This window comes from Zalophus californianus, chromosome 4 (genome assembly GCF_009762305.2).
Source record: "Zalophus californianus isolate mZalCal1 chromosome 4, mZalCal1.pri.v2, whole genome shotgun sequence".
Classification (NCBI taxonomy): domain Eukaryota; kingdom Metazoa; phylum Chordata; class Mammalia; order Carnivora; family Otariidae; genus Zalophus; species Zalophus californianus.
The window spans coordinates 183,361,678-183,389,358 of NC_045598.1; the positions used below are offsets into that span (position 1 = coordinate 183,361,678).

Below are 27,681 nucleotides of genomic sequence, written 5' to 3' on the forward strand. Positions count from 1 at the left end.
GCGTGGGGAGAGCTTCTCAGATTCTGCCACGCACCCGAATCAAGGCGGACCAGGGACAGGGGCAACATGCGGTCTGACTTGCGAGGTCTGGGGTGGAGCCAGACCCTCTGTGTTTCTAACAAGCTCCCTGAAGCCAACACCCAGAGGTCCGGGGCCCACGCGTGGAGCAGCAGCTGCTTAGATGGAGGTGGCAGCCTTGGGACATGGGGACATGTGAGGCGTGTTGTGGGGGGAAGATGCCGCAGCAAGGGGAGGACGTGCTGATAATCACTTGTGGGGGTAACGCGGACCCCCAGGTTTCGGCCTGAGCACTGGAGTGCAGAGTGTGCACTCACAGGATGGGGAGGCTGACAGAGCTGGGGAGAGAGGGCTTTGAGGTCCCAAGTGCTTATTTTGGGGAACTCCACCGAGCAGGATGGAGGCCACTGTTCCAGTGGGAATGAAAAGCGGACCCAGCTGGCGGCAACACCGCCCTGGAACGCGCTCTAGGAAGGCCAGGACCACATCTCCTTCAGGTGGGGCCCCCAGCCCCGGCTGCCCCCGTATCAGGGCTCTCCAGCCCTGCCTTTGCCGCAAACCTGAGGCGGAGTGAGTGATCTCAGCTGGCCAGAGCAAGCGGCAGAGAGAGCAGGAGTCACGTAAAGCCCACCGGCCCGGCCCAGGCTGTGGATCAGGAACTGGGCACCGAGCAAACGGCAATCAACTCACCAGCACTGAAACTCAAACGAAGTGGGATTCTGCAAATAGCACCAACCAAGCTGTAGCTTCCTGGGGCCCAGTGGTAGGAAAATCAGGGCTTAGGGAAAGGAAGACAATAGAGAAGAAAAGTTCAACAGACTGACCTCTCCAGGCTAGCTAGAGACGCTCTATATGAACAAGAGGGCCGGAAGGAAACTGGGAAGTCTTTATCCACTATTTTTTCAGACAATTTCCCACATGGCCAGAGGTAGATCATGGCACTTATTTTTACTTTAAAATTTCACAAAGAAGTGGAATTTTCCATCACTATCAGGGGATAAAGGAGCTCAGCAAGTAATAAGAGATGGGGATGAGATTGCAATTTTTCCTATCATCCACCATAAATCAGAGCAGAAACTGAGGTCTCTGAAAGTTTTATTTCAAACAAAGAGTGAGGAAAGATTCAAATGGCTAATGGAACACTAAGGAAGGCTTACAAAGGACAAGAGTTGGCATTAAGTGACAAGGGAGAGTAACCCACTGCCAAGACCCTGAGTGGAATTGTTTGTCCCTGGATCTACACAGCGAAGGTCGCCATTCGGCAGCAGCAGAACAATGTTCCGTAAGGAATGTGAACTACAGAAGTATTAGAAGAGGCTACCTGGGTGCATAATTAGGAGCTTGATGTAAATAAAATTGGCAGGCCCCCAGGATGAAGTAAATCGTACCGCCAAGTTCTTTAGGCAAGAGACAAACCTCACTAACCAAAACGTGCTGTTGACAACTGGTTCTTATAGTAAGGGAGGTGATGAGGGGAAAAAAACACAAAGAAAGTAGTCAGTGTCACTTCATATTTCAATAAAGCTCAAAAGGACTGGGAATAAAAGATAAAAGATGTCTGGATTGGAGGCATCGATCAAGTGTCTAACAGAGTCTGGTGTTAGACCATCTGAGGGGTAGGAAGCAGAGTGGACACATATGCTCTTGGCCCCTGCAACCATGCAATGGACGTGACCACCTACAAACAACCCAGGACTCCCTCGCACCGGCCTTCCAAAGACATCGGAATCCCTCATGATCGTAATTCCCCTACAGAATGCGTAAGCACAGCATAGATGCGGCGTTCCCAACACACAATGAGGAATAACACAACTTACTCTCCGTTCTTTTAAAATTATATATACCTATTCCTGATCTTCTGGAAAGATACCTAACACGAACCACAACAATGGCAAAACCACCACGATGGGAAAGGAGAACCAACAAGACAACTGAAGACGCCAGGGTTTCACTGCGATGCCAAAGACGGAAACTCTATTATAACGTCTCACGCACTCCCGCAGACAATCTGAAGACAAACAGGTGCCAAAGGGGAAAGGAGAAGAGAGAGAAAGTGGGAGAGGCTCTCCTGTTATTCCTACCACATGGGCGGCGCTGAATTCAGGGAGAGGTCTGCTCACCGCAGGAGTTAAAAAGTGCCTCCCGTAGGAACAAGAAAAGTCCATTAACTCACCAGTTATTTGAACTTAAATGGACAACAAAACAGGAAGGGCTTCTCCTGGTCCCTTTTGTGGGAGAGGATAAGGGGAGAGATCTCAACTCAGTCCCACTTTGCGACAACGACAAGGCAGATGGCCCATATCTTCTGTGACCTTTCGAGGATTGCAAGAGTCTCCCGAGCCAATGCGATTCTGCAGTCAGGTCCCTTGCTGCGCAGTTCAATAATCAAATTAATAGAATGCAGTGACCGTTTTAAAAGAACATTGAAAACAGATTGTGAAGCCTCATATAAGTCACTTTCCAGATCCCCCTACCCCTAATCTTGCCACAAGTATTATGAAACGCTCAACATCTGCCCCCAGAGGAGGAGGCCAATTCTGGGCTCCCCTTCCAGCAGGGACATGGGGCGTGAGGCTTTTCCCTACCAGAGGCTGCACTGGAGAAGTGCCTTCCGCACAGCAGGTTCTCTCACCAGATGTCCTGGTGCACGTGGACGCACAAAAGGGCATCGGGAGACCAGATGACTCAGGGCCTTCGATTCAAAACAGGTCAGGCTGCACCTGCGCTTTCTTGCAAACAGGCGAGCGGTGTACGTGGCTGGCCGTAGCTACGGACTGCATTTCCTTGCAAAAATAATGAACTGCAAATGACAAGGAACAATTCTAGTGCTGGCTGGCAACCAACACATCTTACAGCAAGAACTGCTACCAAAACTGCCTTGCAGACGGAGCGCTGTGCACCGAGCCCATGGAGCGTCTGCATGTGCCTCTCCTCCCAACTGACACATCAGCTTCCCCTCCAGTGCCAACCACCACAGGGGACCTGCCCAGAGATGCCAAAGGGCATGGGGAAGCAGCTGGGAGAAGGGGGACTGCTTTGGGCAAATCTGGAATTTCTACTTTGGTTTGTTTGTTTCTTAAATCAGCGGTTATAGCATGTGGTCAGAACATTTGGGATTCTGACAAGATTATGGCAGCACAATTCTGCACCATGCCAAGCCAGGGGACTACGTAGGGCAAGTGGACAGGGGGCCTGCAAGGTCTGAGAACCATCTCCGATGCTCCTTTCAGCTGTTCCCTGCCCCCCTGCCACTGGGGCAGTGGCTGACAGCTTGGACACGTCCAGCACATCAACAGAAAATAATGAACAGAAAAGAGGCAACTCTAGGGTTGCAGAATACCAGGAATAAGGAGTGGGTGCACCCCCTACCACCCCAGCCCTGGAGCATGACTCCTGGGCTATAAGCAAGATGCTTGGTGCGGACAGAGATACCGTCCTGCCAACAGAGAACCGCTACCGGTGAAACAGCCATTGAACGGGAAGAGGTGCAGTAAGAACCATCTAGTTGCTCTTGACTTGGGGACTAAAGTGGAGTGTTGGTGCTCAGTACAGGACTCCTGGGGTCGGTGTGGTCCTGCCAGACTCTCTCAACCCTGGCCCCCTCAAGAACCTGCAGGATGGAGCTCACTCCAAAACCCTGAACTGAAATACCAACTGTGAGAGAAATACACATCTACCAAAATATGTATGCTTTCCAGAAGCAGCCAAATCTCCCTGAAATCTGTAAATCAAAGTCATGTCTATGACAACTGGTTATTTCAGTTACCCGGCATAAACAATGACCTTCCACTAACAAAGAAGCCATTGCTCTGAAATACACATGCACATGTGTGATGGTTAGTTTCATGCGTCAACATGACTGTGCCATGGGGTGCCCAGATACTGGGTCAAACATTATTGTGGGTGGTTTCTGTGAGGGTGTTTCTGGATGAAATTAACATTTAAATTAAAGGACTGAGTAAAACAGGCTGCACTTCCTAATGTGGGTGGGCCTCAACCAATCAGTCAAAGCCTGAATAGAACAAAAAGGCTGACTCTCCCTGAAGAAGGGATTTCCTCCTGCCTGCTTACCTTGGAGGTGGGACATTGGGTTGTTTTTTGTTTGTTTTCCCCCTGCCTTTGGACTCCAGTTACAATGTCAGCTCTTCCTGGGTTTTGAGTCTTCTGGCTTTCAGACTGGACCATCAGCTCTCCTGGTTCTCTGGCCTTCAGACTCAGAGGAACTACACTGTCAGCTCTTGGGTCTCCAACTTACAGATCACAGATCTCGGGACCTGTCAGCCTCCATAACTGGTGAGTCAATTCCTTATAATAAATCTCTGTATATGTGCATATGCACGCACGCGCGCACACACACACACCCCATTGGTTCTGTTTCTCTGGACGACACTAATACAACATGCTTTCTCATCAGGTCTCAGCAGAGTAGAAACGGTAACTGAGTCACAGAGAGGCGAGTGTGGCAGAGTGCATGCCACTGGACAGCCTCCCCTGGACTAACCCTATGACAGGTGGGCCCCTGTACACAGGAAATGCCCGAGCCAGTTCACACATGGCACATGGACTGAAAGGCTACTGATTTTCAAAAGCAAACGGATGAATGAATAATACACATCAACTCCACCTGCAGCTCAGGGATCTTCTCCCAGACAGATCCTCCCTCACTCCCAGAAGCTGATACCCCACAATGCAGCCAGCTCCCCCAACAGATGTTTAGGGGTCACCCTCCACAATAATAAAAAGAAGGGGGCAAGGTGACCCTGCTGGCCTGGTGGACCCAGGCTCCAGGGCTGTGCCCAGTGTCAACGACAGTCTCAGGGAAGACAAGCTGTTCTACTGGACATCCAATAGCAAGAACGCTCGGCACAGATTCTCTACTTGGGCTCTGTGACTAAATGGAAGAACCTGGAACTGTGATTTCTTAAAAATGCCAACCTGCCTTTAAGAGGGTAACATAGGTCAAGAAGCCCATAGCAAAAGGTCATCTGGCTCTTAGAAGTGACAGGAACCTGTGGACTGTCTGGACTCATCCTTTCTCCACTGGCCTTTGAGCAGTGGGAAGGGGCAGTGGAGGCAGAGACCAGGTGAAGGTGCCTTCTGGGCTGCGACACCCCTGTCACTGTTTGGTGGTTACAAAAGAGCCCCTCATTTAACTGACGTGGGGCCTCATGTGCCACCTCCCCCTGCCCCCAGTCACCCAGCACTGAGCACTAGCTCCTGCCCCCACCCAACTCCTAGCTACCCTCCAGGACTCCATTCAGGCACCACGGCGTCCATGAAGCCCTCCCTGCCCAACACGTGCCCCGATCCCAGACCCAGGTTCAAGTTGGGCAGCCCCCTGGTGCTCCCACGGCACCCCTGGGGCACTGGCCGACCTCCCCAAAGCCTACGTTACTCTCTGTTAGAGCTGCTTGTTTAAGGTCTTACCTGGTTCTGCTGGTTCTTTTTTCCCCTTTCCCCTCTAACACACCATGTTATTTATCATGTGCGTGTAGATTAGCTATCACCCTCACTTAGAGGAAGGTCAGCTCCTCAAGTATACCATTCATCTTTCTTGTTCACTGAGATACCCTGAGAGCCAAGAACAGCACCTGGCTGGTGAAGCAGCTCAGGGGGTATTTGTTGAATAACAGAGTAAATAATTTCCCTCGCCGGGCTACCTGCCTCTTGAGAGCAGGACCTGTCCTAACCCCAGAACCCAGTGTGACAAGCAGAATAATGGCCCCCACCCCAAAGACGTCCCTGGCCTAATCCCCAGATTTTGAGGACATTACCTTGCACGAGCAAGGGGACTCTGCAGATGTGACTAAGAAGCGTGAGATGGGGAGATTATCCCGGATCGTCCACGTGGGCATCGTGGAATTACGAGGACCCTTATGAGAGGGAGACCAGAGGGCCTGGCCAAGGGAAGGTGAAGCAGACACCAGAGCACTGGGGTGTGAGAAGAGCTCGCCCTGCCTTGCTGGCCCTGAAGGCGGAGGGAGGGGAATCCGGGTCAAGGGATGCCAGGGGCCTCTAGAAGCTGGAAAATTTGAGAAAGGAAACCTTTCCAGAAGGAATGCAGCTGTCGACACCTTGATTTTAGCTCCGTTTGAAATCGATTTTAGACTTCCGACCTCCAGAATTATTAGATAATAAATCTGTGTGGTTTTGAGCCAAGTCTGCGGGAATTTGTTGCAGTTGCCACAGAGGAGGAGCTAAGGCACCCAGGAGGGAGTACACAGGGAGTGAGGGGCGGTAAAAGTCTGCAAAGCGAATGCTGTGGACCAGTAAAGAAAATATTACTTTTCGTCTCGAAAATAAATTTTAATCCATAAGAACAGCAAAGAGGCATTTAAGCCATGAGCCAGGATGGGGGTGGTGGTTGTATTTATCTTTTCCTTTAAAATAATTAACTTTGACTCAGAGATGCTTATGGTTTTCCTGTGCTGGTAGGTCTTACACTTCATCTACTTACGGCAGTTTTCTTACTTAAAGATAAATTTCCTCTGCACAAAACCCTAAAACAAGATTTAACAAAAAGAAAAGAAAGAAACCAATTCATTTAATGAAAACTGCCTGGTCTTCACAAATGCACAATTAGTTGCATTCAAAGCTCTCGTGTGTTTCCATGGGCCCAGTTGGTGTGGGACCTAGAAGGACTTGTCTTTCCGAACACTTCAAAATGCTTAATCCCCATGAATCTGCCTCTAATGCTGACACTTGAGAAAAGTGACGTGACAGGAAATCATTGAGGACATGGTTCTGTGTCCAACTGAATATTTAAACGGCCTGAATTATGGGCTGAGTCTTTTCCATGTCTTGTTTAAAAATAAGAAGAAGGCAACATAAGAAACCATTTTTTTCTCAACTCTTTGCATCCAACACCCCAGCTTGCCCACAAGGCCTGCCATTAGTTTCATCCTGGAAACCGAAAACCCAAGAAGACTGGAAAATTAATCACTTCCAATTACCACTGATAAATTTTCATATAAAAAAAGATCCTTTTCAATTAACATTAATACATCAGGAAGAAATAAATTATGAACAGCGCATATAACTATTGTTTCACATGGGAAAGAAATCTTGAAATTTTTAAACTTCCAGAATCAATTCATACACCCCTAGAATTTATTTTTGGCCTTGTAGAAGTATGTATAAAACTGGAAAGTTTCAAAAGATCTCAAAATAGGCTATGCAGTAGTAATCTGAAAACCTTTTTTTCTGCAATATATACTATGTACTTTATGACAAGGTGTTCTTGCTTTTTTCTTTCCAGTACTGTCTTACAGGATAGAATTAGAGAATCCAAACAGGAAGCCCACAGCACACTCCATCCTACATAACATTTACTGAGCAACTAGTACATGTGCTATTCTGGGATGCAGCAGGACGAAATCCTCAGCACTAAGGTGCCCCCCACACAGTGAAGGAAGAGAAGCGTTCGATGCCAACAGATATGCTAGAGTTCACAAGGAAGTGGCTTAAGCATGCTCATTAAGCAGATATAATCCCTCTACTGAAAAATCCTAAACCAGAGTCTAATTAAAGAAAAAAAAATCAAAACTAATTTCTCTAATAAAAACAGTTGTCATGGGGCGCCTGGGTGGCTCCGTCGGTTAAGCATCTGCCTTCGGCTCAGGTCACGATCTCAAGGTCCTGAGATCTAGCCCTGCATCGGGCTCCCTGCTCGACGGGGAGTCTGCCTCTCCCTCTCCCTGCCCTCTCCTCTGCCTGCCGCTCCCCCATGCTTGTGCTCTCTCTCTCTAATAAATAAATCTTAAAACAAAAACAAACCAAAAAAAAACCCACTTTTCTTTAAATTTAAATGATGGGACAACCGAAATCAGAGGCATTCCTTCACACAATGCAACCCCTTCGCCAAAGGTGTGGGTATTTGCTGTCTACCTGCCCCCTGGTGCGTCCGTCCATCCCCTATCCATCAGGTACCAGCAGCCCTGGTGAGCCAGGTGCCGGGCCAGGCACACAGGATGATGACAAGGGCACATGCTCTTGGCCATCATTTCCAAATGCAGTTGCTCTGGACCGTGTTAGACACTGATGCTCCTCCTAGCCCTGTGTTTTCAATAAACCACAAGATTCTCTAAGGGGTCACACTGTTTCCTGCTACTGCAAGCACACTGTCCCTGTTTACACTGGTCAGACTGGATGCTTATCTGCCTCATCCTGTGTAGTGCTGTCAACCTAATGCCTTGAAGCACATCGAAGCTGTATCCTAAGCCGGCAACCTCATGTATCATTGCACTGTCTGTGAGGCTCAATAAATCATGTCCTTGAGCAGTGGCAAATCACAATTGCTGGCACCTTCCTGCAATTCTCAGAAGAATTTGGCAAGTATGAAATATGCAAAAATTCTCCTGACACCATCCTAACCAGACCAGACCCTTCCTGACGTGTCGGGTCCAGCTCAGGACTCGCCATGTCATGATGCAGAGGAGCCGTCTCAGAAGAGATTTAATGAGACAGTGTGAAGACCGCAGTCTAGTAAATACAAAGGAAAGCAGTGTACGAGTCTGTTCCCAACCAATGGGCAGCAGGCCACTGCAGACTGACACACCATGTCCCACTGTGGCACTGCTGTCCAGGTTCTTCTTGAGACAAACCACAGTAATGGAGCGTTGCTAGGACACGCGGTCCCAACATTCATCTAGACGTGCTGAGTCTTGTCTTCGGATCATGAAGTCCAGAGTTGAACCAGAATGTACTAATTCCCCAGAGAATTACTTAGCCTGGCTTTTAGGCTTTGCGTTGTGTTCTGGGCACACCTGGGGAGACAGTTGCAGAGACAGCTTGGGAAGCCTACTTCTGATTCATCAAAGGGACGCTGCCGGGGAGACAGCACTCAGGGGTCCCCATGTGAGAGCCACATTAAGAAATATCTCTCTTTGTTAATGCCAAAAAAACCTACTCCTTTCGTGAAGTTCACCATGCCACATTTCCCTGTTTACTGTTATAAAATTCGGTACCAAATGCACAGTCAATCCTGCATGCTTCTCTAAGACACACCTCTGCTCAAACATCAGCAATCTGCCCCCCAACAACCCGTTATAAAATATCCCCCAAGCACGCTCCGGGACCCATAGCCCTCTCCTTGCCTTACTGTCCTCCACTGCACCTGTTCACCATTTAACATCCTTTGTGCATCACCTGTTCATTTCTGTTTTACCTTTTTTCCCACTAGATAGTGACCACAGTGGTGGTTCTCTCCTGGAACCCCAGAAACACTGCCTGGCAGGAGTGGGCATTTACTAAGTACTTCCTGAATGACTGATTCCAAGAATGGGCAGCTGTAAAACTCTATGGTCTGCATTCCAGCTCTCTCCGTGAACTTGAACTTTGCCTGAGTCTGGCACGGTTACCATTGTTTTGCTTTTTTAAGTATTTGTGGAAGCCAGGCTAAAGCTTTTGTAAAATGAAGCAAGAGACAGTAGAGAGAGAGGTACAGACAGAGAAAAAGGATGATCTCATTACCAATCACACTGCATTTTAACAGCTGGTGAAGTCTCTGAGAATAGAAGGGGAGGAAATAAACCAAAGAGTTTATCAATTAAGTTGAGTAACCTTTATTCAAAAACTGATCATTTCCTTCCCATCGGCTCAGGCATCGACTGGGTGATGCTGCATATTTCACGAGGCCAGTCCACTGAGAAGCCCTCCCAGCTTCTCCGGCTGCTCCCACAGTTCCCACCCAAGGGCCGCTTTTCACGACAGAGGTGTCCAAGTGGGTCCACACCTGCTCATTTTCATACTGGGTTTCTTGGAAGGGATATGAATGAAAGATTTCCAGAATTTTAAAAAATGTATTGTACCTCTCCCCTAAAACATACCTCCGCCTATGGAGCTACTAAAGACACATTCCCATAATAATCGGAGGCAGAGGAAGAAAATGCATGAGCCTAAGCCAACCTCCTTCCCAATCCCACTTTAGGGAAATTCAGCCTTGACAACCTACAGGACAGGAGAGAGAGAACATGTGTGGCAGCGTGGAGAGAGGAAATTTAACAGGACAGGGAAGGCCCTTACCTGTTTCACAACAGTCACTGTCCCTGGAGCCATGGCAACCACGGAGGCCACAGCAGTGGCATCATGGGCCTCAGTGCCCAGCTCGATGATCTGCTGGAGGATGTTCACAGCCGTGGGGTCAAGACGGTCACCTTACAGGGAAGAAGCAAATGGGACACCAGTAAGCCCACCAGTGCTGGTGGGCACTGAGTGCAAAACCAGACCTTACTAGAGGCCACTGGGGAGCAGTACCCACTCCAGGGGAAGCACAGATTCTCTGCAATCGCTCAATTTCAACAGCAGAATAATTTGTATGGTGCTTTTTGGCTTGAAAGCACTTTCTATTAAAATATCTCAAAAGCCCAAATGATCCTGTGAGGAGATGACATTGTGATGATATTACCTCCATTTCAGAGACTGGTTACCTCTGCACAAAAAAGACAGGAGACTTACCTGGGGTCACTGGGTCAGTTACTGCACAAAACCAGAGCTCAGGCCCAGATGTTCTGAATCCAAGCTTGGTGACCCAAGACTGCCTCTCAGGACAGAACCCCTGAGAAGTACCAACTAACACACTAACCTGCAAAGTTAGTGTCCTGTGAGCATATGCCTGGTAGGTGGCCAATGAGAGTGTGCCCAATAAATTGCACAACTTACGGACAAAACATTGGAGGATGTCTCAATTATTAAAACCAGTGGGCTTTAAAATTCCAAACCAATTTAAGCGTGGGGTTCTATTTTAATCATCTCAAATGACTGGAGTCCATAGCATCAGGGCAGCTACTGAGTATACCCTGCTGGCTCTCACCATCTGCTTAACCAACTGTGACTCTCCCGAACATGGTGCTCTGACCCCGATCATTAATTCACTAAGAGAGAAACTACTGCATGATCTCTTTGTTAGCATAATATTACCAAGTCTCCGCCAATGTTTGCATCCTCCTGGACCAGCTTTCCGCGGGCCACATTCCAATGTGAGTCACTCAGGAAGAGCCAGAGAAGGGAAGCATGATGTGTTCTATGTAGCGGGTAGGATGTGGCATGAGACTAAGTACATGATGGTGTGAGTGACTTGCATATACTCAGAGTGTACCACCCTGGCATTGCCCTACAAAACACACACACACACACACACACACACTCTCCTCTCTCGCTCACTCTCTACGTAAGGGAGGTAGGTCAACTGTGCCTTGCAGCCAACCACCCTGAACATCCGAAGACTAAACAAAACATTGACCTTAAAAACTTACTGAGCTAAGTAAGGTTTAATTCCTCATACACTTACTCCCTCAGTGACCATTAATCAGGCCTGTCACCAGGAGCATGGCTCCCAGGGGGAATACAAAGATCTGCCTCCATCTAACACTCTCTCTCCTCCTCCTTCGGGACTCATGAGACAGATCTGTAAGCAAATTATTCCCGCACCAGGTTGGTCCCGTCTCAGGGGGCAATCAGGGGAACGCCACAGAAAAGTCAGGTGGGTCCCCAGCAGATGACATGTGATCTGAACACTGAAGGTACAGGTGCAGTGGCCAGAAAAAGTGTAGGGGAAGGAACAGATCGCGTCCCAGAGATCACACAAAGCAGTGCAGGTTTGGGGAAAAGGGAGCACCTGCTGAGTCTTCAGGGGACGGCAATCTCAGGGGTAGGGTGGAAAGGGATGATGTGCAGGGAGCCAGGACCCAGAGCTGGCGGACCTGGCTCGATGGGCTGCAAGGTCTGAGCCTTATCCCAAGAGCCAGGAAGAAACACGGGAGAGGCCTCAGAAAGAATGTGTGCGCGCTTGGTGGATGAAGGCATGGGGCTTAGCAGTCGCTGAAGCCACTGAACACGAAGGAAGCAAGCAGAGACTCAGCCAGGGCCTCAGCTCTGGGTGCCCCATTTAACAGCCTCAGCCGGGCCGCTCCCCTCCGCTGAACCTGCCGCTCCAACCAGCCACCACGGGGCAGCGCTGTCTCCCGAGTGCGCTCAAGCTCTGCAGCCCAATGAGCCCAGCCCTAAAATAATTCGCTCAAAGGACTGTTTTAGTCAGGTTGCTTATGACCTGGGCTTTAGGGCTTTAAGAACCCGGCAACACTGGCGATTTCCTACCTCCTGCCACTACCTGATACCTTCCTCTGAATGCAAATCAGGTTGTGGTCACACATTAACTTGGGCTCCATCCAAGTGCTGAAAAGGACTAAGAAAGCATAAGGCTGGAATCACAGCTGGGGTGACACAGTGGTCTGATTTTAAAATTGATCTAATATTTGAAAAGGATGACATGTGATGTAAAAATCCTGCTTTGGGGCTTTTCAGAAGACTGGGACGCGGGCAGTGCCGGGCTCGAGGCTCTGTAAGGCGGCCGTGGCAAGGCGAGCAGCCGTGCCCTCAGTCCGGCCCATGCCACCGCTGTCCGTGGAGCAGAAACAAGCCCCTCCCCCCACCCCCGGAAGAGAGGCCCACGGGGAAGCCAGGGATGGAGACAGACACCCAGACCACAGGATCAGCTCCAGCTCTGAGAGGAGCCCTTCCGGCAAAGCCCCTTCCACCCCTGTGGAAGCATTCACACATTCATTCATTCATTCAGCATGCCCACTAAAGAGCAGCTAGAAGGTTGCTGGAAAGTGTCCGAGGGGACAGAGCGTGTGCTCTCTCACCACTCTCCGAAGTGTATCTCAGGTCCTGGAGCGCAGCCACGGCTGCCTGCGTGCCCTGAACGTCCTCTTCAGTTTCTGTGATGTGCACGTACTGGGTGGAGGGCTCCTCGGGGGTCTCCGCCACTGGCTAAACAAAAACAGGATCATCTGAGTGATCTTCTGGAATACCACCTGTTACCCGCGAGTCCCAGGATAACGTATGGAGACAAAAACAAAGGCATACGCGCAAACCTCTGTGATACCTCATTTACCTGGTATCCCTGAGAAATCAGCTGCTCCAATAAAAACACACTTTCCTTTTTTCCATCACATGTCTTTTCCTGCTTTGTCGAAGATTATTTGACCACAGAGTTGAGGGTCCATATCTGGGTTCTCTGTTCTGTTCCATTGGTCTACATGTCTGTTTTTGTGCCAGTACCATGCTGTCTTGATGATCACAGCTTTGTAATACAGCTCGAAATCGGGCAATGTGATGCCCCCAGCTTTGTTTTTCTTTCTCAACATTTCCTTGGCGATTCGGGGTCTTTTCTGATTCCACACAAATTTTAGGATTGTTTGTTCCAGCATTTTGAAAAATGTCATTGGAATTTTGATCGGGATGGCATTGAAGGTACAGATTGCTTTGGGTAGCATAGACATTTTAACAATGTTTATTCTTCCGATCCATGAGCATGGAATGTTTTTCCATCTTTTTGTGTCTTCTTCAATTTCGTTCATGAGTGTTCTGTAGTCCCTAGAGTACAGATCCTTTACCTCTTTGGTTAGGTTTATTCTGAGGTATCTTATGGTTTTTCGTGCTATTGTAAATGGAATCGTTTCTCTAATTTCTCTTTCTACAGTTGCATTGTTAGTGTATAAGAAAGCAACTGATTTCTGTGCATTGATTTTGTATCCTGCCACATCACTGAATTGCTGTATGAGTTCTAGTAATTTGGGGGTGGAGTCTTTGGGTTTTCCACATAAAGTATCATGTCATCTGTGAAGAGAGAGCGTTTGACTTCTTCTTTGCCAATTTGAATACCTTTTATTTCTTTTTATTATCTGATTGCTGTTGCTAGGACTTCTAGTACTATGTTGACAATAGAGGCGAGAGTGGGCATCCTTGACATGTTCCTGATCTTAAGGGAAAGGCCCTCAGCTTTTCCCCACTGAGGATAATATTCGCTGTGGGTTTTTCATAGATGGGGATTTTATGAACTTGAGGAATGTTCCCTCTATCCCTATACTCTGAAGAGTTTTAATCAGGAAAGGATGCTGTATTTTGTCAAATACTTTTTCTGCATCCATTGAGAGGACCATATGGTTCTTCTCTCTCCTGTTATTAATGTGTTCTATCACACTGATTGATTTACGAATGTTGAACCACCCTTGCATCCCGGGGATAAATCCCACTTGGTCGTGGTGGATGAGCCTTTCAATAAACGGTGCTGAGAAAATTGGACAGCCACATGCAGAAGAATGAAACTCGACCATTCTCTAACACCATACACAAAGATAAACTCAAAGTGGATGAAAGACCTCAATGTGAGACAGGAATCCATCAAAATCCTAGAGGAGAACATAGGCAGTAACCTCTTTGACATCGACCACAGCAACTTCTTTCAAGATACATCTCCAAAAGCTACTAAAACAAAAGCAAAATGAGCTTTTGGGACTTCATCAAGATAAAAAGCTTCTGCACAGCAAAGGAAACAGTCAACAAAACAAAGAGGCAACCCACAGAATGGGAGAAGATATTTGCAAATGACACTACAGATAAAGGGCTGGTATCCAACATCTATAAAGAACTTCTCAAACTCAACACCCAAAAATCAAATAATCAAGTCAAAAAATGGGCAAAAGACATGAAAAGACACTTCTCTGAAGAAGACATACAAATGGCTAACAGACACATGAAAAAGTGTTCATCATCATCAGCCATCAGGGAAATGCAAATCAAAACCACACTGAGATACCACCTTACACCAGTTAGAATGGCAAAAATGGACAGGGAAAGAAACAACAAATGTTGGAGAGGTTGTGGAGAAAGGGGAACCCTCTTACACTGTTGGTGGGAAAGCAAGTTGGTACAGCCACTTTGGAAAACAGTGTGGAGGTGCCTCAAAAATTTAAAAAGAGAGCTACCCTATGACCCAGCAATTGCACTCCTGGGTATTTACCCCAAAGACACAGATGTAGTGAAAAGAAGGGCCATATGCACCCCAATGTTCATAGCAGCAATGGCCGCAATAGCCAAACTGTGGAAAGATCCGAGATGCCCTTCAACAGATGAATGGATAAAGAAGATGTGGTCCATATATACAATGAAATATTACTCAGCCATCAGAAAGGATGAATACCCAACTTTTATATCAACATGGATGGGACTGGAGAAGATATGCTAAGTGAAATAAGTGAAGCAGAGAAAGTCAATTATCATATGGTTTCACTTATTTATAAGTGGGAGAAGGAAGGGAAAAATGAAGGGGGGGAAATCAGAGGGAGAGATGAACCATGAGAGACTATGGAGTCTGAGAAACAAACAGAGGAGAGGGGGGAGGGGGGATGGGTTAGCCCGGTGATTGGTATTAAGAAGGGCACGTACTGCATGGAGCACTGGGTGTTATACGAAAACAATGGATCGTGGATCACCACATCAAAAACTAATGACGTATTGTACGGTGACTAACATAACATAGTAAAATTTTAAAAATTAAAAAAAACAAAAGCAAACAAAAAACCCACACTTTCCAAAATGGAAACTTCTCTTTGCAAACACCGAGACATTTTTAAAGCAGCTCTGGTAGAAAGCTTCCTGCCACACATTCTTGCCTTGGGGACCAGAGTGTGCTGTTCACAATTAGAGATCAGACACGCGCAGAGATTCTTGTGTGTGCTCTTCTGATGGCCGCTGTCTCCTCCCACCACTGCCTGGGCCGTCCTGACCTTCCCCGGCTCTGGGGCCTCGTGCCGTCAGGCCGCCAGAGAGAGGGCACGGCAGAGCTGCAGGTGGAAGGGAAGGGGACGGGCGACGGGGTCAAGTTTGCAGCACACGTCCTGGCACCAAGTAAGAGCCCAGTCCACCATGGCTATTCCAGCGATTCGTATTTTTATACGAAGGAGACAATAAACAACAGACCACGGGAAACATATCTGCAAAATCAGGTGTTGGGAGGGTAGGAGGGGCTGAAGCGACATTCATGGGTGCCGCAAACCTCAGGAGAGAAGAGGTGGGCCAGAACTCAGCATGTCACAGGAAATCGGCATGAATAATGCCCTCTTTCTGGAAGGGATGGGGAGGGCTGAGGAACCATAAGGCAGGAAACATGCACGTCACCAACAAAGAATAGGAAGGAGGACTTGACACAAAATTTACAGGTGCCTAAGTTACACTCTCTAAGTACTTATCGGTATTGGTCACAGTTCAAAATGCCAAGTTAATTCTTCTCTTACAGCCAAGGGGCCAAGTGCCTTTCAAGATTCCCAGCCTGACACATAGTAGACACCCAAGAAAAATGTGATGAATGCATAAATGAAAATCAACAACAACAACAACAACAAAAACCCTACTTCCTGTTAAGTACCATTAAGCTACAATTGCCCAACACTGACTGGGCCCAAGGAATGTCTTAGCCCATGAAAACCAGCTTCTTCCTTGCTTGGGGAACTCTGTGTAATGATCACACGTGGGAAGGATGGACTTTGCAAGGCATTCTGGGGAGCCAGACGACAGCCCAAACTGGTGGGTAGGCAGCTTGTCATCCCACAGGTAACCGACCCCTGAGCCCAGCTTCTCGGCTGCTCGAGTCTCTCATTTCTGGAGTCGAGTACACGGCTTCGTGTGAACTATTTTCACTGGGTTCAAAGCTCTCCTCCTTAACGTGTTGGGATCTGCAGGAAGCAAGGCCTTCAGAGCAGAGGGGCGCTACCACAAACACTTACAAAAGCACCAACTGACCGAGAAACATGAGGTATTAGGTCAAGAATTGGAATTCCAATGCCTGTTAATAGAGAGCAAATCCTTGCAGTATGAACTTGAAACATGAGGGACTATATGTTTTCCCTTAGACGAGGATGTGATGCTGATGATACCACCACCACCAATCATCATAGTTGCTGCCAAATACTGGGGGTCCTGGGGGCCTATCAGGAACTAGCTATGGACCTCAACAGTTTGATATCATGTCTCTTGGGTATTATTAGTCTCACTGTATGGATCAGAGGATGGAGAACACAGAGGTTAAATAATGGTTTCTAGTCAAACCATTTATACAGGATAGCACCAGGATTCAAAGTCTGTCAAGTTCCAATGCACATACTTCCTATATTTTCTTATAGAAAATTCCCAACACACACAACCACAAGGGGATGAACCCTCAGTGTACACATCACCCAACTTGAATAATTATCAATTCATGACCAGTCTTAGTTCCCCTCTGTCCCCACACACACTCCACGCCCTGCCCTTGGAATATTTTGAAGCAAATGCAGAAGTCATAGCATTTTATCTATAAATATTTTAGAAAGTATCTCTGAAAGATAAAACCCTTTCAAAACAAAAGCACAACACCACCGTCAAACATCGAACAGTAAGTCCTTAATGTGACCACACGCCAGGCCATGTCCTTGTGCCTCCAGTATCTTATTTCCCATAACTGACCCTTCAAATCAAATTTAAGTCACTGAATCCATGTATTAGAATGGACTGACATGTCTCATAAGACTTTTACTTATAGGTTCTGACTCCGACCCCCCAACCCCAAATTATAGTTCTGTTGGGGAAAGTGGGCTGTTTGTCTGCAGAGTTTCCAATAGTCTGAACTTTGCTGATGGCACCACTATGGAATCACTGAATGTCCACTGTGTTTCCTGCAAGTTGGTAGATGTAGAAGCTTAATCAGATACCGGTTCCCTTTTTGGCAAGAATGTTTCATGGGTTATATGGTGTACTTCTGACAGAAGACACGTGACGTCTGGGTGTCTTCATTATTTCTGTGATGTCAGCAGGTAAGGGATGACCACTGCAGGATCCGTGACACCATTAGGGGCTTGCAAACTGGCGATACTGTTGATCTTCATTTGTTAGCTGGAAAACGTCTATAAATAGAAGCTTCTCCTCACCGAACATTTGGTTATACTGAGGTATAGTTAGTTCAGAAAAGGTTAAAATAACTATTTGACTCTGGGTCTTTATTTACCAAAACAGAGTTGATGCCCTAATATCCTACAAAGGTGACTGAGTTTTCTCCCCAGTGTCAGTATAAACCCATGGACTGAAATACTCTTGATGTGTTTCACCGTACTTACTAAACACTAGCAACAGCCTCAGAGTTATGCTATCAGCCCCCCTCCCCCCCACCACCAACAGAATAACTGAAATCAGCACATGGTTTTGCAGTTCTATTTGCCCTTAGCTTATACCCCACTAGGAGGAGCAAACTCCCATCTTAAAGTCTGTGGAAACAGTCCCTCTGTGTAGCTAAGCCATCATTTTGATATACAGTTAGAATCATTTATTTCACTTTCCTCTCAATTTTTAGGGCTTGCATTTTTTTAAACTTCAATTTTTTTTTTTAGTATTATATGAAATACACCCATGGTTTCAGAGTCAAACCTGTACAACTGGATGTGCTGAGAGAAATCTGGCTTGTCTCTTTATCCGCTCCATCTTGGTGCGGCCTTACCACTCCACATAAAATGCCCCCCGTTTTTTATGACTATTTTATTTTGAAACATTTTTCGATTTACAGAAGAGTTGCAAAGATAAAACCGGGAGTTCCTACATACCCTTCACCCAACTTCCCCTCGGAACGGTAACATGTGACGCAACCGTGGTACGATTACCAAAGCCCAGAATTAACACTGGAACCATACTATTAACAACAGACTTTACCCAGATTTAACAGCTTACTCCCTAGTGTCCTTTTTCTGTTCCAGGACCCAGGGCTCAGTCACCAAGTTTCCATGGTGTCCTCCAACCATGGACAGCTCCTCAGGCTTTCCTGGTCTTTTGTGAGCATGACACTCTTGAGGAATCCTGGTCAGGTATCTGACCACACACATCGACACATCATTTGCATATGTCTGACGGTTTCTCATGAGTAGACGGAGGTTGAGGCTTTTTTGAAGAATACCACGAAGGAGCATGCCCTTGTCATCACGTCAGGTGGCACATGATGTCATTGTGACTTACTACTGGGGATGCTAACCTCTGGTCGCACAGTTAGCATGGGTCTGCCAGATGCCTCTACTGAATAGTTACTACTTTCCCTCTGTGATCTAGTGACTATCTGGGGGGAGAGATTTTGAGGCTATGCAAATGTTCTGTTTCTCCTTGCATTCTGTCTAATTTCAGCGCCCATTGATGGATTTGCCTGCAGCGATGATTACTACGGTGTCCTAATGTGAATTCTCTATTTCCCTCATTCCTCCCAAGCATATCCCTCAGAATTCTGTGCACAAGAACTGTTCCTTCCCCACCATTTGTTCATATTAGTATGGACTCAGTGATATTTATTTTATTCTTTAAGTTGTAGTACAACACTATTATTATTTTTTTAATTTTTTTAAAGATTTTATTTATTTATTTGAGAGAGAAAGAGCGCACAGGCAGCGGGGGGGGAGGGGGGCAGAGGGAGGAGAATCAGACTCCCTGCTGAACAGGGAGCCCTACTTAAGGCTCGAACCAGGACCCTGTGATCATGACTTGAGCCCAAGGCAGATGCTTAACCAACTGAGCCACCCAGGCGCCCTGATCATTGTTTAGTTATTTAAATTGTTCCGGCTCTGACCATTGGGAACTTTTTGGGTTGTCTCTTGTGTCCTTTCGACATGCCTCCATCTTTTGGGAGGTGGGGGGGGGGGGAGAAGCATGTTGTTACATTCTAGGACCACAAAACATCTAGGATCATCTTACATATTTGCTGCCACAGCTCTGGAATTAACCACTTTTCAAAGGACCCTGGTGGCTTTTATTGGAGACTCCTATTAGAAACCGAGATCTGGGGAGGTGTATTCACAGCCACTGAGTGTCACTGCTTCTGGGCTCTCAGCACAAAAGGCTAAGAAACAAATGTACATAGACTGTGTATAGGCACACATCTGGACTTAGCACGCAAGCAACCTATTCCTCTATCTAAACCTATAATACATAATAGGGCTGTGATAAATAGCGTGCTGCAGACACCTTTTCTCATTTTGTCAGCGTTACTTTAGGGTACTTTTCTAGTGGTGGGATTGTTTAGTTAATGGATAAAAAAGTGCACATGTAATTCTACTAGATGTTGCTAAATTCCCATTCATAGAGATAGTAACACTTTGCATTCCCACCCACAATGCATGCAAGTGCATTTTCCCCTCAGCCTCTCCAACAGAGAGGATGTCCAAATTCTGGATTCTAATAGGTAAGAAATTTCTCTCTCTCTCTGTTTCCATCAACACGTGCTATGTGTCAGGTTGATCATGTTTTCAGATATTCAAAGTCACCTGCATTTCTTTTTCTGTAAACCTTTCTTATCTCTTGCCCATTTTCCTACAGGGCTGTTGATCATTATTTTTACGAGACTTCTGTAACGTCAAGATACTCATCTTTTTTCTACTATATGACCACAAGTATTTTGTTGTCATTTATCTCTTGAGCTTTTTTATGAGTTCTTTTCCATAAGACTTTTTAAAATTTTTTCATGTAGTCAGTTGTTCTCAATCTTTCTCCTTAATGAATCTGGATTCTGAGTCATAGTTAGGCAAGCTCTCCATGCTCTGAATTTAGACATGAATTCATTCACTCCGGTTTTTCTTCTGGTATTCCTAAAATGTCACTGTTCTTACATTTAAATCTCTGATCTTTTCGCTCTTGCCTCTCTCTACATACACAAGCTATTCATTATTTTATGTTTATGTTTCAACCTGATGCTTATCATGCTAATACTTTTTCATTCCTTCTTTTGGATTTTCCAAAACTAGAATTCTGCCATCTTCAGATAGATACCTTATTTCTTCCCTTCCAATGCCTTTTTTTTTTTTTAAGATTTTATTTATTTATTGGACAGGGGGAGAAAGAGAGAGAGAGCACGTGCACAAGCAGGTGGAGAAGCAGAGGGAGAGGGAGAAGCAGGCTCCAACACCTAGCAGGGAGCCTGATGTGGTACTCGATCCCAGGGATCCAGGCCACGACCTGAGCTGAAGGCAGACGCTTAACCAACTGAGCCACCCAGTCGCCCTCTTCCTTTCCAATTCTTTTTTCTTTTACTTTGAAAGAGAGAGAGCATAAGCAGGGGAAGGGGGAGAAGTAGACTCCCCTCCTGAGCAGGGAGCCTCACACGGGGCTCGATCCCAGGACCCTGCAATCATGACCTGAGCTGAAGGTAGTCGCTTAACCAACTGCCTTCCCTTCCCTTCCAATTCTTAATGTCACTATTTACTCTGCCTTGTTGGACACATTGGCTGATACCTCCCAAGTGATGTTCAAGAGCAGAGCTCCTGGGGTACCCTCATCTTGTTCCTGATTCAAGGAGACACCCTCCAGTGTTCCCTCACCAAGTGAGATGCTAGCTAGAAAACTGCATGGATTTATTTTTCCATGTTACGGATATATTCACCCTGTTGTACTTTATTGACTGTTTTTAATCGGCAGACGCTTAAGTTTGTCAAGTGCCTTTTCTGAATGTGTGAAGATAATCATTTTTCTCCCTAGTTCTATTATGATGATGGATTATATTAAAATACTCCCTCCTATTGAACCATCCTTTCCTTGCATTCTGGAATCATGCTCACACTGTCGTGATGTATTATTTCTTTTTTATTTTAGAGAATTTTACTTTTTTATTTGAGAGGGAAAGAGAATGAGAGAGAGAGAGAGAGAGAGAGAGAGAGAGAGAGAGTATGAGAGTGGGAGGGTCAGAGAGAGAAGCAGACTCCCTGCTGAGCAGGGAGCCCGATGCGGGACTCGATCCCGGGACTAAGGATCATGACCTGAGCCGGAAGCAGTTGCTTAACCAACTGAGCCACTCAGGTGCCATGTATTATTTTTTTCATGTGTTCTTGGATTGTTTTCAAAGCCCTTACTCTTAATCACCGTATGCTGATGCTCCAGAAAATGCTTGGATAAGTGGTTCTCAGCTGGGGGTGATTTGGGCTCCCAGAGACATCGGTAATGTCACAACTGGGGATGCCACGGTATCAGGGGGGTGGGGGTAGAGGAGGTGGTGGGGTGGAGGTCAATGATGCTACTAAACATCCTAAAATGCACAGAATATCCCCTACAACAGGTTATCATATCAAAGATCATAATGTCAGGAGTGCTGAGTCTGGGAAACCCCACCTTACGTAAACTGCAATTAGTCCGTGGAGGTGACACTTGGTGCTTAGAAAGAGACAGCTACTGGCTTTGATCACACAGATGTGTCTCCAGCCAGGGGACTGGTTCTAACACCTGAGGGTAAAACAAAGATGGCAGGTGGGACACATGTTCAGCAGCAGGACAGTGGGGCCTAGAATCAGAAGATGGAGCCCTTCTCAGTTCTTTTGGTGAAGACTCACAGTATACTCCTTGCCTTGCATCCTTCCCTCAGAGGCAAGAGCTGATACTCTGGATTGGTGAATCACAGAAATGCAAAACACCAGTGAGAGACCAATACAGACATTCTCAATGCAACTCAGGGTAAGAATTCGCAGGCACAGCCCTGGTCTCACCCCTCCAACAGGAGACAGGCTTTGAAAAGATTTCCTAGTTTCCCGACCAGAAAACCCAATCTTCTGAGGAGCCACTGTCTGTGCCCAGCACCCGGGCCTGCTCGGTCTGTCATTTGCATCTGGAAATGTCAAGATCAATACCGTGCTTTAAAAAGTTACCTCCCACTTGGAATCTCCTTCGTTTTCCACCAACTTCAGGCCATGCTTGTTCTTCAGGTGTCTGTTGAACTCCCATTTGGTGCCGTAGACGAAGCTGCACACAGGACACTTCAAACCACCTGAAGGCACAGAGGAAAAAGGAGCGTTCACAGCACGGGAAAGTGCCACAGGGCCGCCTCCCATCCAAACACCCTCAAGTCCAGGGAACGTACGGTTCTGTCTGCAGCGCTTACCTCTAGTCCCAGCCTCCCTTCGCAATGAAGCAGAACAGTGACAGAAGAGGTGTTTTTCAGGACAGAGATTTTAAAGCTTAATGTTTTTCTTTTCATTTTTGAACAAGCGTTTGCAGAGAGTCTAATATATATAATATTTTAGGTGCCAGAGTGACAGAATTCCCGTGGCCATGTGAATATGTGGCCTAAAGGATTCTTTCACTTTTTTTCGTTTGAAAAAAGCAAATAACCGAAGGATAAGGCTGCTTTTCTCAATCATCTTTGTCCCCAAATACTAAGACCAAGAGCCAGATTCTCAGTCTCCTTCACATCAAAAGATGAGCCATTTCTGTAAATTCCCATTTGGATTTCCCAGTAAAGGACAAATTAAAAAGGTGGTCCCATCCTGAAATGTCATTATTTATCAAGCTGATTACATTTTACACATGTTCTGGGAGGTGTTTGGATATAAGAGCATGTAAAACTCTAGGGGGAAAAAAAAAAAAAAAACCTAAGAATCACACAAAAGATTATCTTTCTAAAATTCTACCAGGAGCAGCAACTAAATTAGTGACTGGGAAAAAACCACCTTAACAGGCTGTGAATTCAGAAGCAACTTCTAACCACTGGGGAAGGCGTCTGGGCAGCAGGCCTCCATATCCACACAGATGATTAGCAGGCCAGAGTCGGCTGCCACCATGAAGCCTCCACCCTGCGCTGGGTGGGAGCATGCGGGGGGCACAACTGGTCTCTCTACAACCACTGCTGTTCTATTCTCCACCCTGCACACAGATGGGGCTTCTGTGTGCAAACACAACTAGGGGCGTCTGGGTGGCTCAGTTGAGCCTCCAACTCTTGATTTCGGCTCAGGTCATGATCTCAGGGTCGTGGCACTGAGTCCCATGTCAGGCTCTGTGCTTGGCAGGAGTCTGCTTGAGATTCCCTGTCCCTCTGCCCCTCCCCCATCTCGCAAATAAATGAATAAATAAATAAAAACACAAGCTGAATCATCTCTCACAGGTGTAAAACCCTCCAATGGCTTTCCATCAGACCCAGAATAAAATCCCAGCTTCTTGCTGTGGCCGTGTGGCCTTACTGTCACCCTTGTGTGACCCTGGAGGGAGTAGAAGAATTCCGCCCTGATTATGAGGTTGTCCTGACCCAGGCACATTTCATGGGGATGCATAACACAATGTAAGCCTCTCCCAGATGCAAGTAGGATGTGAGTGACCTCCTCAATCAGTTCCGTGTCGGTGGGATCTGACAGTGCACGGCTCTGTAATCAGGGTTTCCTGTCTATCACCCAAGGGGCTGAGTGACTCCCCAAACAGTCATGAGCACAAAAGGAAGCCGACCCAGACGGCCAACAGTGCACCCCCTCGTACCATCAGCTCAAGGCTTTACCTCTCGCTATGCTGGGAGGCGCGGCAGAGCACAGCGGGTCCGACAGAGACAGGGGATGGAAGCAGCAGGAAGACCGGCCACACCAAATCATAAACTTCCAGAACATTCCACAGAGGAGGCAGCTCCAACAGATGCTTAGTTTCTGAAACTTACACACTCTGCACTCTTTTTTTAGGCCAAACCAAATGGGCTTGTTCTTTCCTGCCTAGATGATAATTAAACGTAGTTTTGAGCTTCCTTTGTTATCACTTATTAATCATCTAAAATGATGTATTTTCCTATGGTCATCTTTTAAAACTCTCCAAGGTGTGAGAACCTCTGCCTTTTCATTTGGTTCAACTGACATACCTCCTCCTATAAAGACTTAACAAGAGGCAGTGAACAAAAGCAACCTAAATGAAATTAAAGACTCCTTCTGCAGGACTTTTTAATGGAAACTAATTTAAGGAGAAAAACATCCTTACATTATGTTTAAATTAAAATTAATATAATGCCCCATATTAATTAAAACTTCAACCTCTGCCACATGGCCTTTAATTAAAGAACAACACATTGGAAATATGTAATCTAGACTAAATGCAGAACTATGCCACTTAATTGACATCAGAGCTGAGAGAAGTTAATTTCTAGTTCAATTCATTACACTCTTAGGCAATGCACAATAAAGGTCCTGGGAAGACTTGGTACATTCATTTGTGGCACTGATATAAAGTACACACCATAAAAACCACAAACCTCCAAATCACAATTTCCTCAGAAGGCATGACGAAGCAGGCAAAGGCACAGAACTTTTGGCGCAGTTTGAAAAATCGATCATGGCATCTTTTGCTCTTTTTGGAATGCAGTGTTCTGGAAGAGTTTTAGGCATTAAAATATCTTTGCTCCTTTGTGGTGGGTGACCTTACTGAAAATTCAGCTTCATTTCCAATAACATGACTCCTGGAGCGGCACAGAGCACTGGGTCTGGCAGTCAGATAACAGAATTTGGCACTTGCTCATGTGACCCAGAGGCCACTTCCTAAAACTCTAAGGGCTTTGTTTTCTCTAGGGGGAAATGTTAAAGCTCTTATCTTCAGAAAAAAAGGCACTCCAAGGGCACCTGGATGGCTCAGTTGGTTCAGCGTCTGCCTTGTCCTGGATTATGATCTCAGAGCCCCGCTCAGCGAGGAGCCTGCTTCTCCCTCTCTCTCTGCTACTCCCCCTGCTTGTGCTCTCGCTCTCTGAAATAAACAAATAAAATCTTAAAAAAAAAAAAAGGCACTCCAGTAGGCAGAATAATGGACACCCAAAGATATTCACATCAGGGAGAAAAGGGAACCCTTGTGCACCGTTGGTGGCAATGTAAATTGATGCAGCCACTGTGACAAACAGTATGAAGGTTCCTCAAAAAATTAAAAATACTACCATCATATGATACAGCCCTCCCACTGCCAGGTTTATCTCAGAAGGAAATGAAAACAGAATTTCAAAGCGACACCTGTACTCCCACGTTCACTGCAGTGTGATTCACAACAGCCAAGATATGGAAACAACCTCAGTGTTCACCAACAGATGAATGGATAAAGCAGTCAGGGTGTACACGTACGTACACGTACGTACACGTACACGTACACACACACACACACACACACACACACACACACACACACACACACACACACACACACACACACACACAGGAATATTAGTAAGTCATGAAAAGGAAAGAAATCCTGACATTTTTGACAACATGGACAGACCTAGAGGGCATTACGCTAAGTAGAGTAAGTCAGACAGAGAAGACAAAGACTGCATTGTATCACTTATATGGGAAATTAAAAAACAACAACAACAACAACAAAGTTGAACTCATAGAAACAGAGTAGAAAAGTGGTTGCCAGGAGCTGGGGGACAGGGGAAGTAGGGAGAGATTGGTAAAGAGTATACACTTGTACACTTGCAGTTATAAGATGAATAAGGTCTGACGGTCTAATGTGAAACACGGTGACGATCGTTGATAACTGAGGCTCATGAAGAGAGCAGAACTTAAAACGTTCTCAACAACAGTGAAAGGATTTTATTAGCTGACTAGAGGATGAGAATCCGAAATATCTTACTTACAGCTTTGTGAATGATACCCCAATAATGCTGGAAAAAAAAAAGGCAGTGGAGACCTGCCTGTAAATTGGACTGGGCTCTATTGAAAATGTAACCCCACATGAAACAGGTGTGGATCCTGGCCCCCAGGAGCTGACCATGTGAAATGGAATGTACATGGATAAACAACAAAGACAGTATGTGGGGTTTTTATTACGATGGAAAGTAAATAAACATAGAAAAATTAAAACAAAAGAAAAATATTCAGATCCTGATCCCTGCAACAGGGGAGTGTTACCTCGCATGGCAAGAAGAGACATGGAAGTTGTGATTCATCAAGGACCTTGAGATGGGGAGATTATTCTGGATTGTCCAGGCAGGACTAATATAATCACAAGGGTCCTTACAAAGAGGAGGCAGAAGATGGGTCACAGAGAAGCAATAGGAGGAAGGACTCACAGCCCCTGCTGGCCTTGAGGATGGGGGAAGGAAGGGGCTCCAGGCGAGGGCAGCCTCTGGAAGCTGGACAAGACAGGAGAACAGACTGCCTGTCCCCTGGAGACTCCAGAAGGAATACGGATTTGTTAGCAAACCTGACTTCAGCCTGTGAGACCTATCTTGGACATCTGACCTTCAGAACCGTAAGACAATGAATCTATGTGGTTTAAACCATCGCCAAGTCTCTGGTCATTTGTTATAGCTGCAGTAAGAGACTAATACAGGCACTCAACAGCAACCGGACCAAAGGAGCTCAATTATCAAAGGAAAGTGGATACAGAGCAATTTGATTATACAATATTAAGAAGTAAAATGTGGAATCAGCCTTTGTGAACATTCTCACTTCTTGTTGTCTCTTAATTCAGTGCCTGTCCTGGCACCCAGCCAGAGCTCGAGCTCAGAAGCAGGATTGTAATCTTAATCCTGTGCAAGCACTAGGTGGAGGGCCCTGGTCACATGGCATACTGTCAGAAAGTATCTGAAATTCTCTCAAACCCCAGCCCTGCTTCCCAGAAGACCTTCAAGAAAAACAGTGTAAGGGAAAACAGCAGAGGAAAAACGAAGTGCATTTTATTATTAGCCAGGCTGGTATCCCAAACCCCAGTGAGGACCACTAGGGAAACAAGAGTTTAAACAAGTCTCTGCCATTCCTCCTGGTCCCTTCACATGCTCCCCAAAATCGTGGCATCTGAGATCCTCTGGACAACCATAGGGAAGCGCTGAAAGAGAGGTCCCAGAGTTAGCCTTGGGTCAGACCAGCAACTAGACCTGGAGACAAAGAAATAAGAAAAAGTCAACAGCACCCCACGTGTCTGACCTTTCAACCCAGCATCATGTGACCACTAGCCAATGCGAACCGATCACTGTCCAGAACAGGACCATGCCACTTCCCCCTCTTCCTCCTCCTTAACAAGTGCACACTTGAGACAAACTTCAGGGGGCATCGGCCCAGCAGCAGTAAGAATCCAGACTCTGAATCCAGAGCTGGGTGTGGCTCTGCCACC

The 27,681-nt window shown here is 46.4% G+C and overlaps 1 protein-coding gene across 5 annotated transcripts in view; it reads right to left on the reverse strand.

Moving 5' to 3' along the window:
- Positions 1-27,681, reverse strand: part of ZFAT (zinc finger and AT-hook domain containing) — a 196,828-nt gene that overhangs the window by 12,179 nt on the left and 156,968 nt on the right. For 3 of the 5 annotated variants that reach the window (XM_027611408.2, XM_027611429.2, XM_027611440.2), the window contains 3 exons: positions 22,488-22,606; positions 12,660-12,786; positions 10,042-10,172 (listed from right to left, as the gene is read on the reverse strand). In XM_027611408.2, coding sequence (XP_027467209.1) covers positions 10,042-10,172; positions 12,660-12,786; positions 22,488-22,606 — 377 coding nt within the window. Of the gene's footprint in view, positions 1-9,688; positions 9,775-10,041; positions 10,173-12,659; positions 12,787-22,487; positions 22,607-27,235; positions 27,446-27,681 lie in introns of those variants that run through there. The other 2 variants (XM_027611419.2, XM_027611444.2) reach the window with 2 other exon arrangements.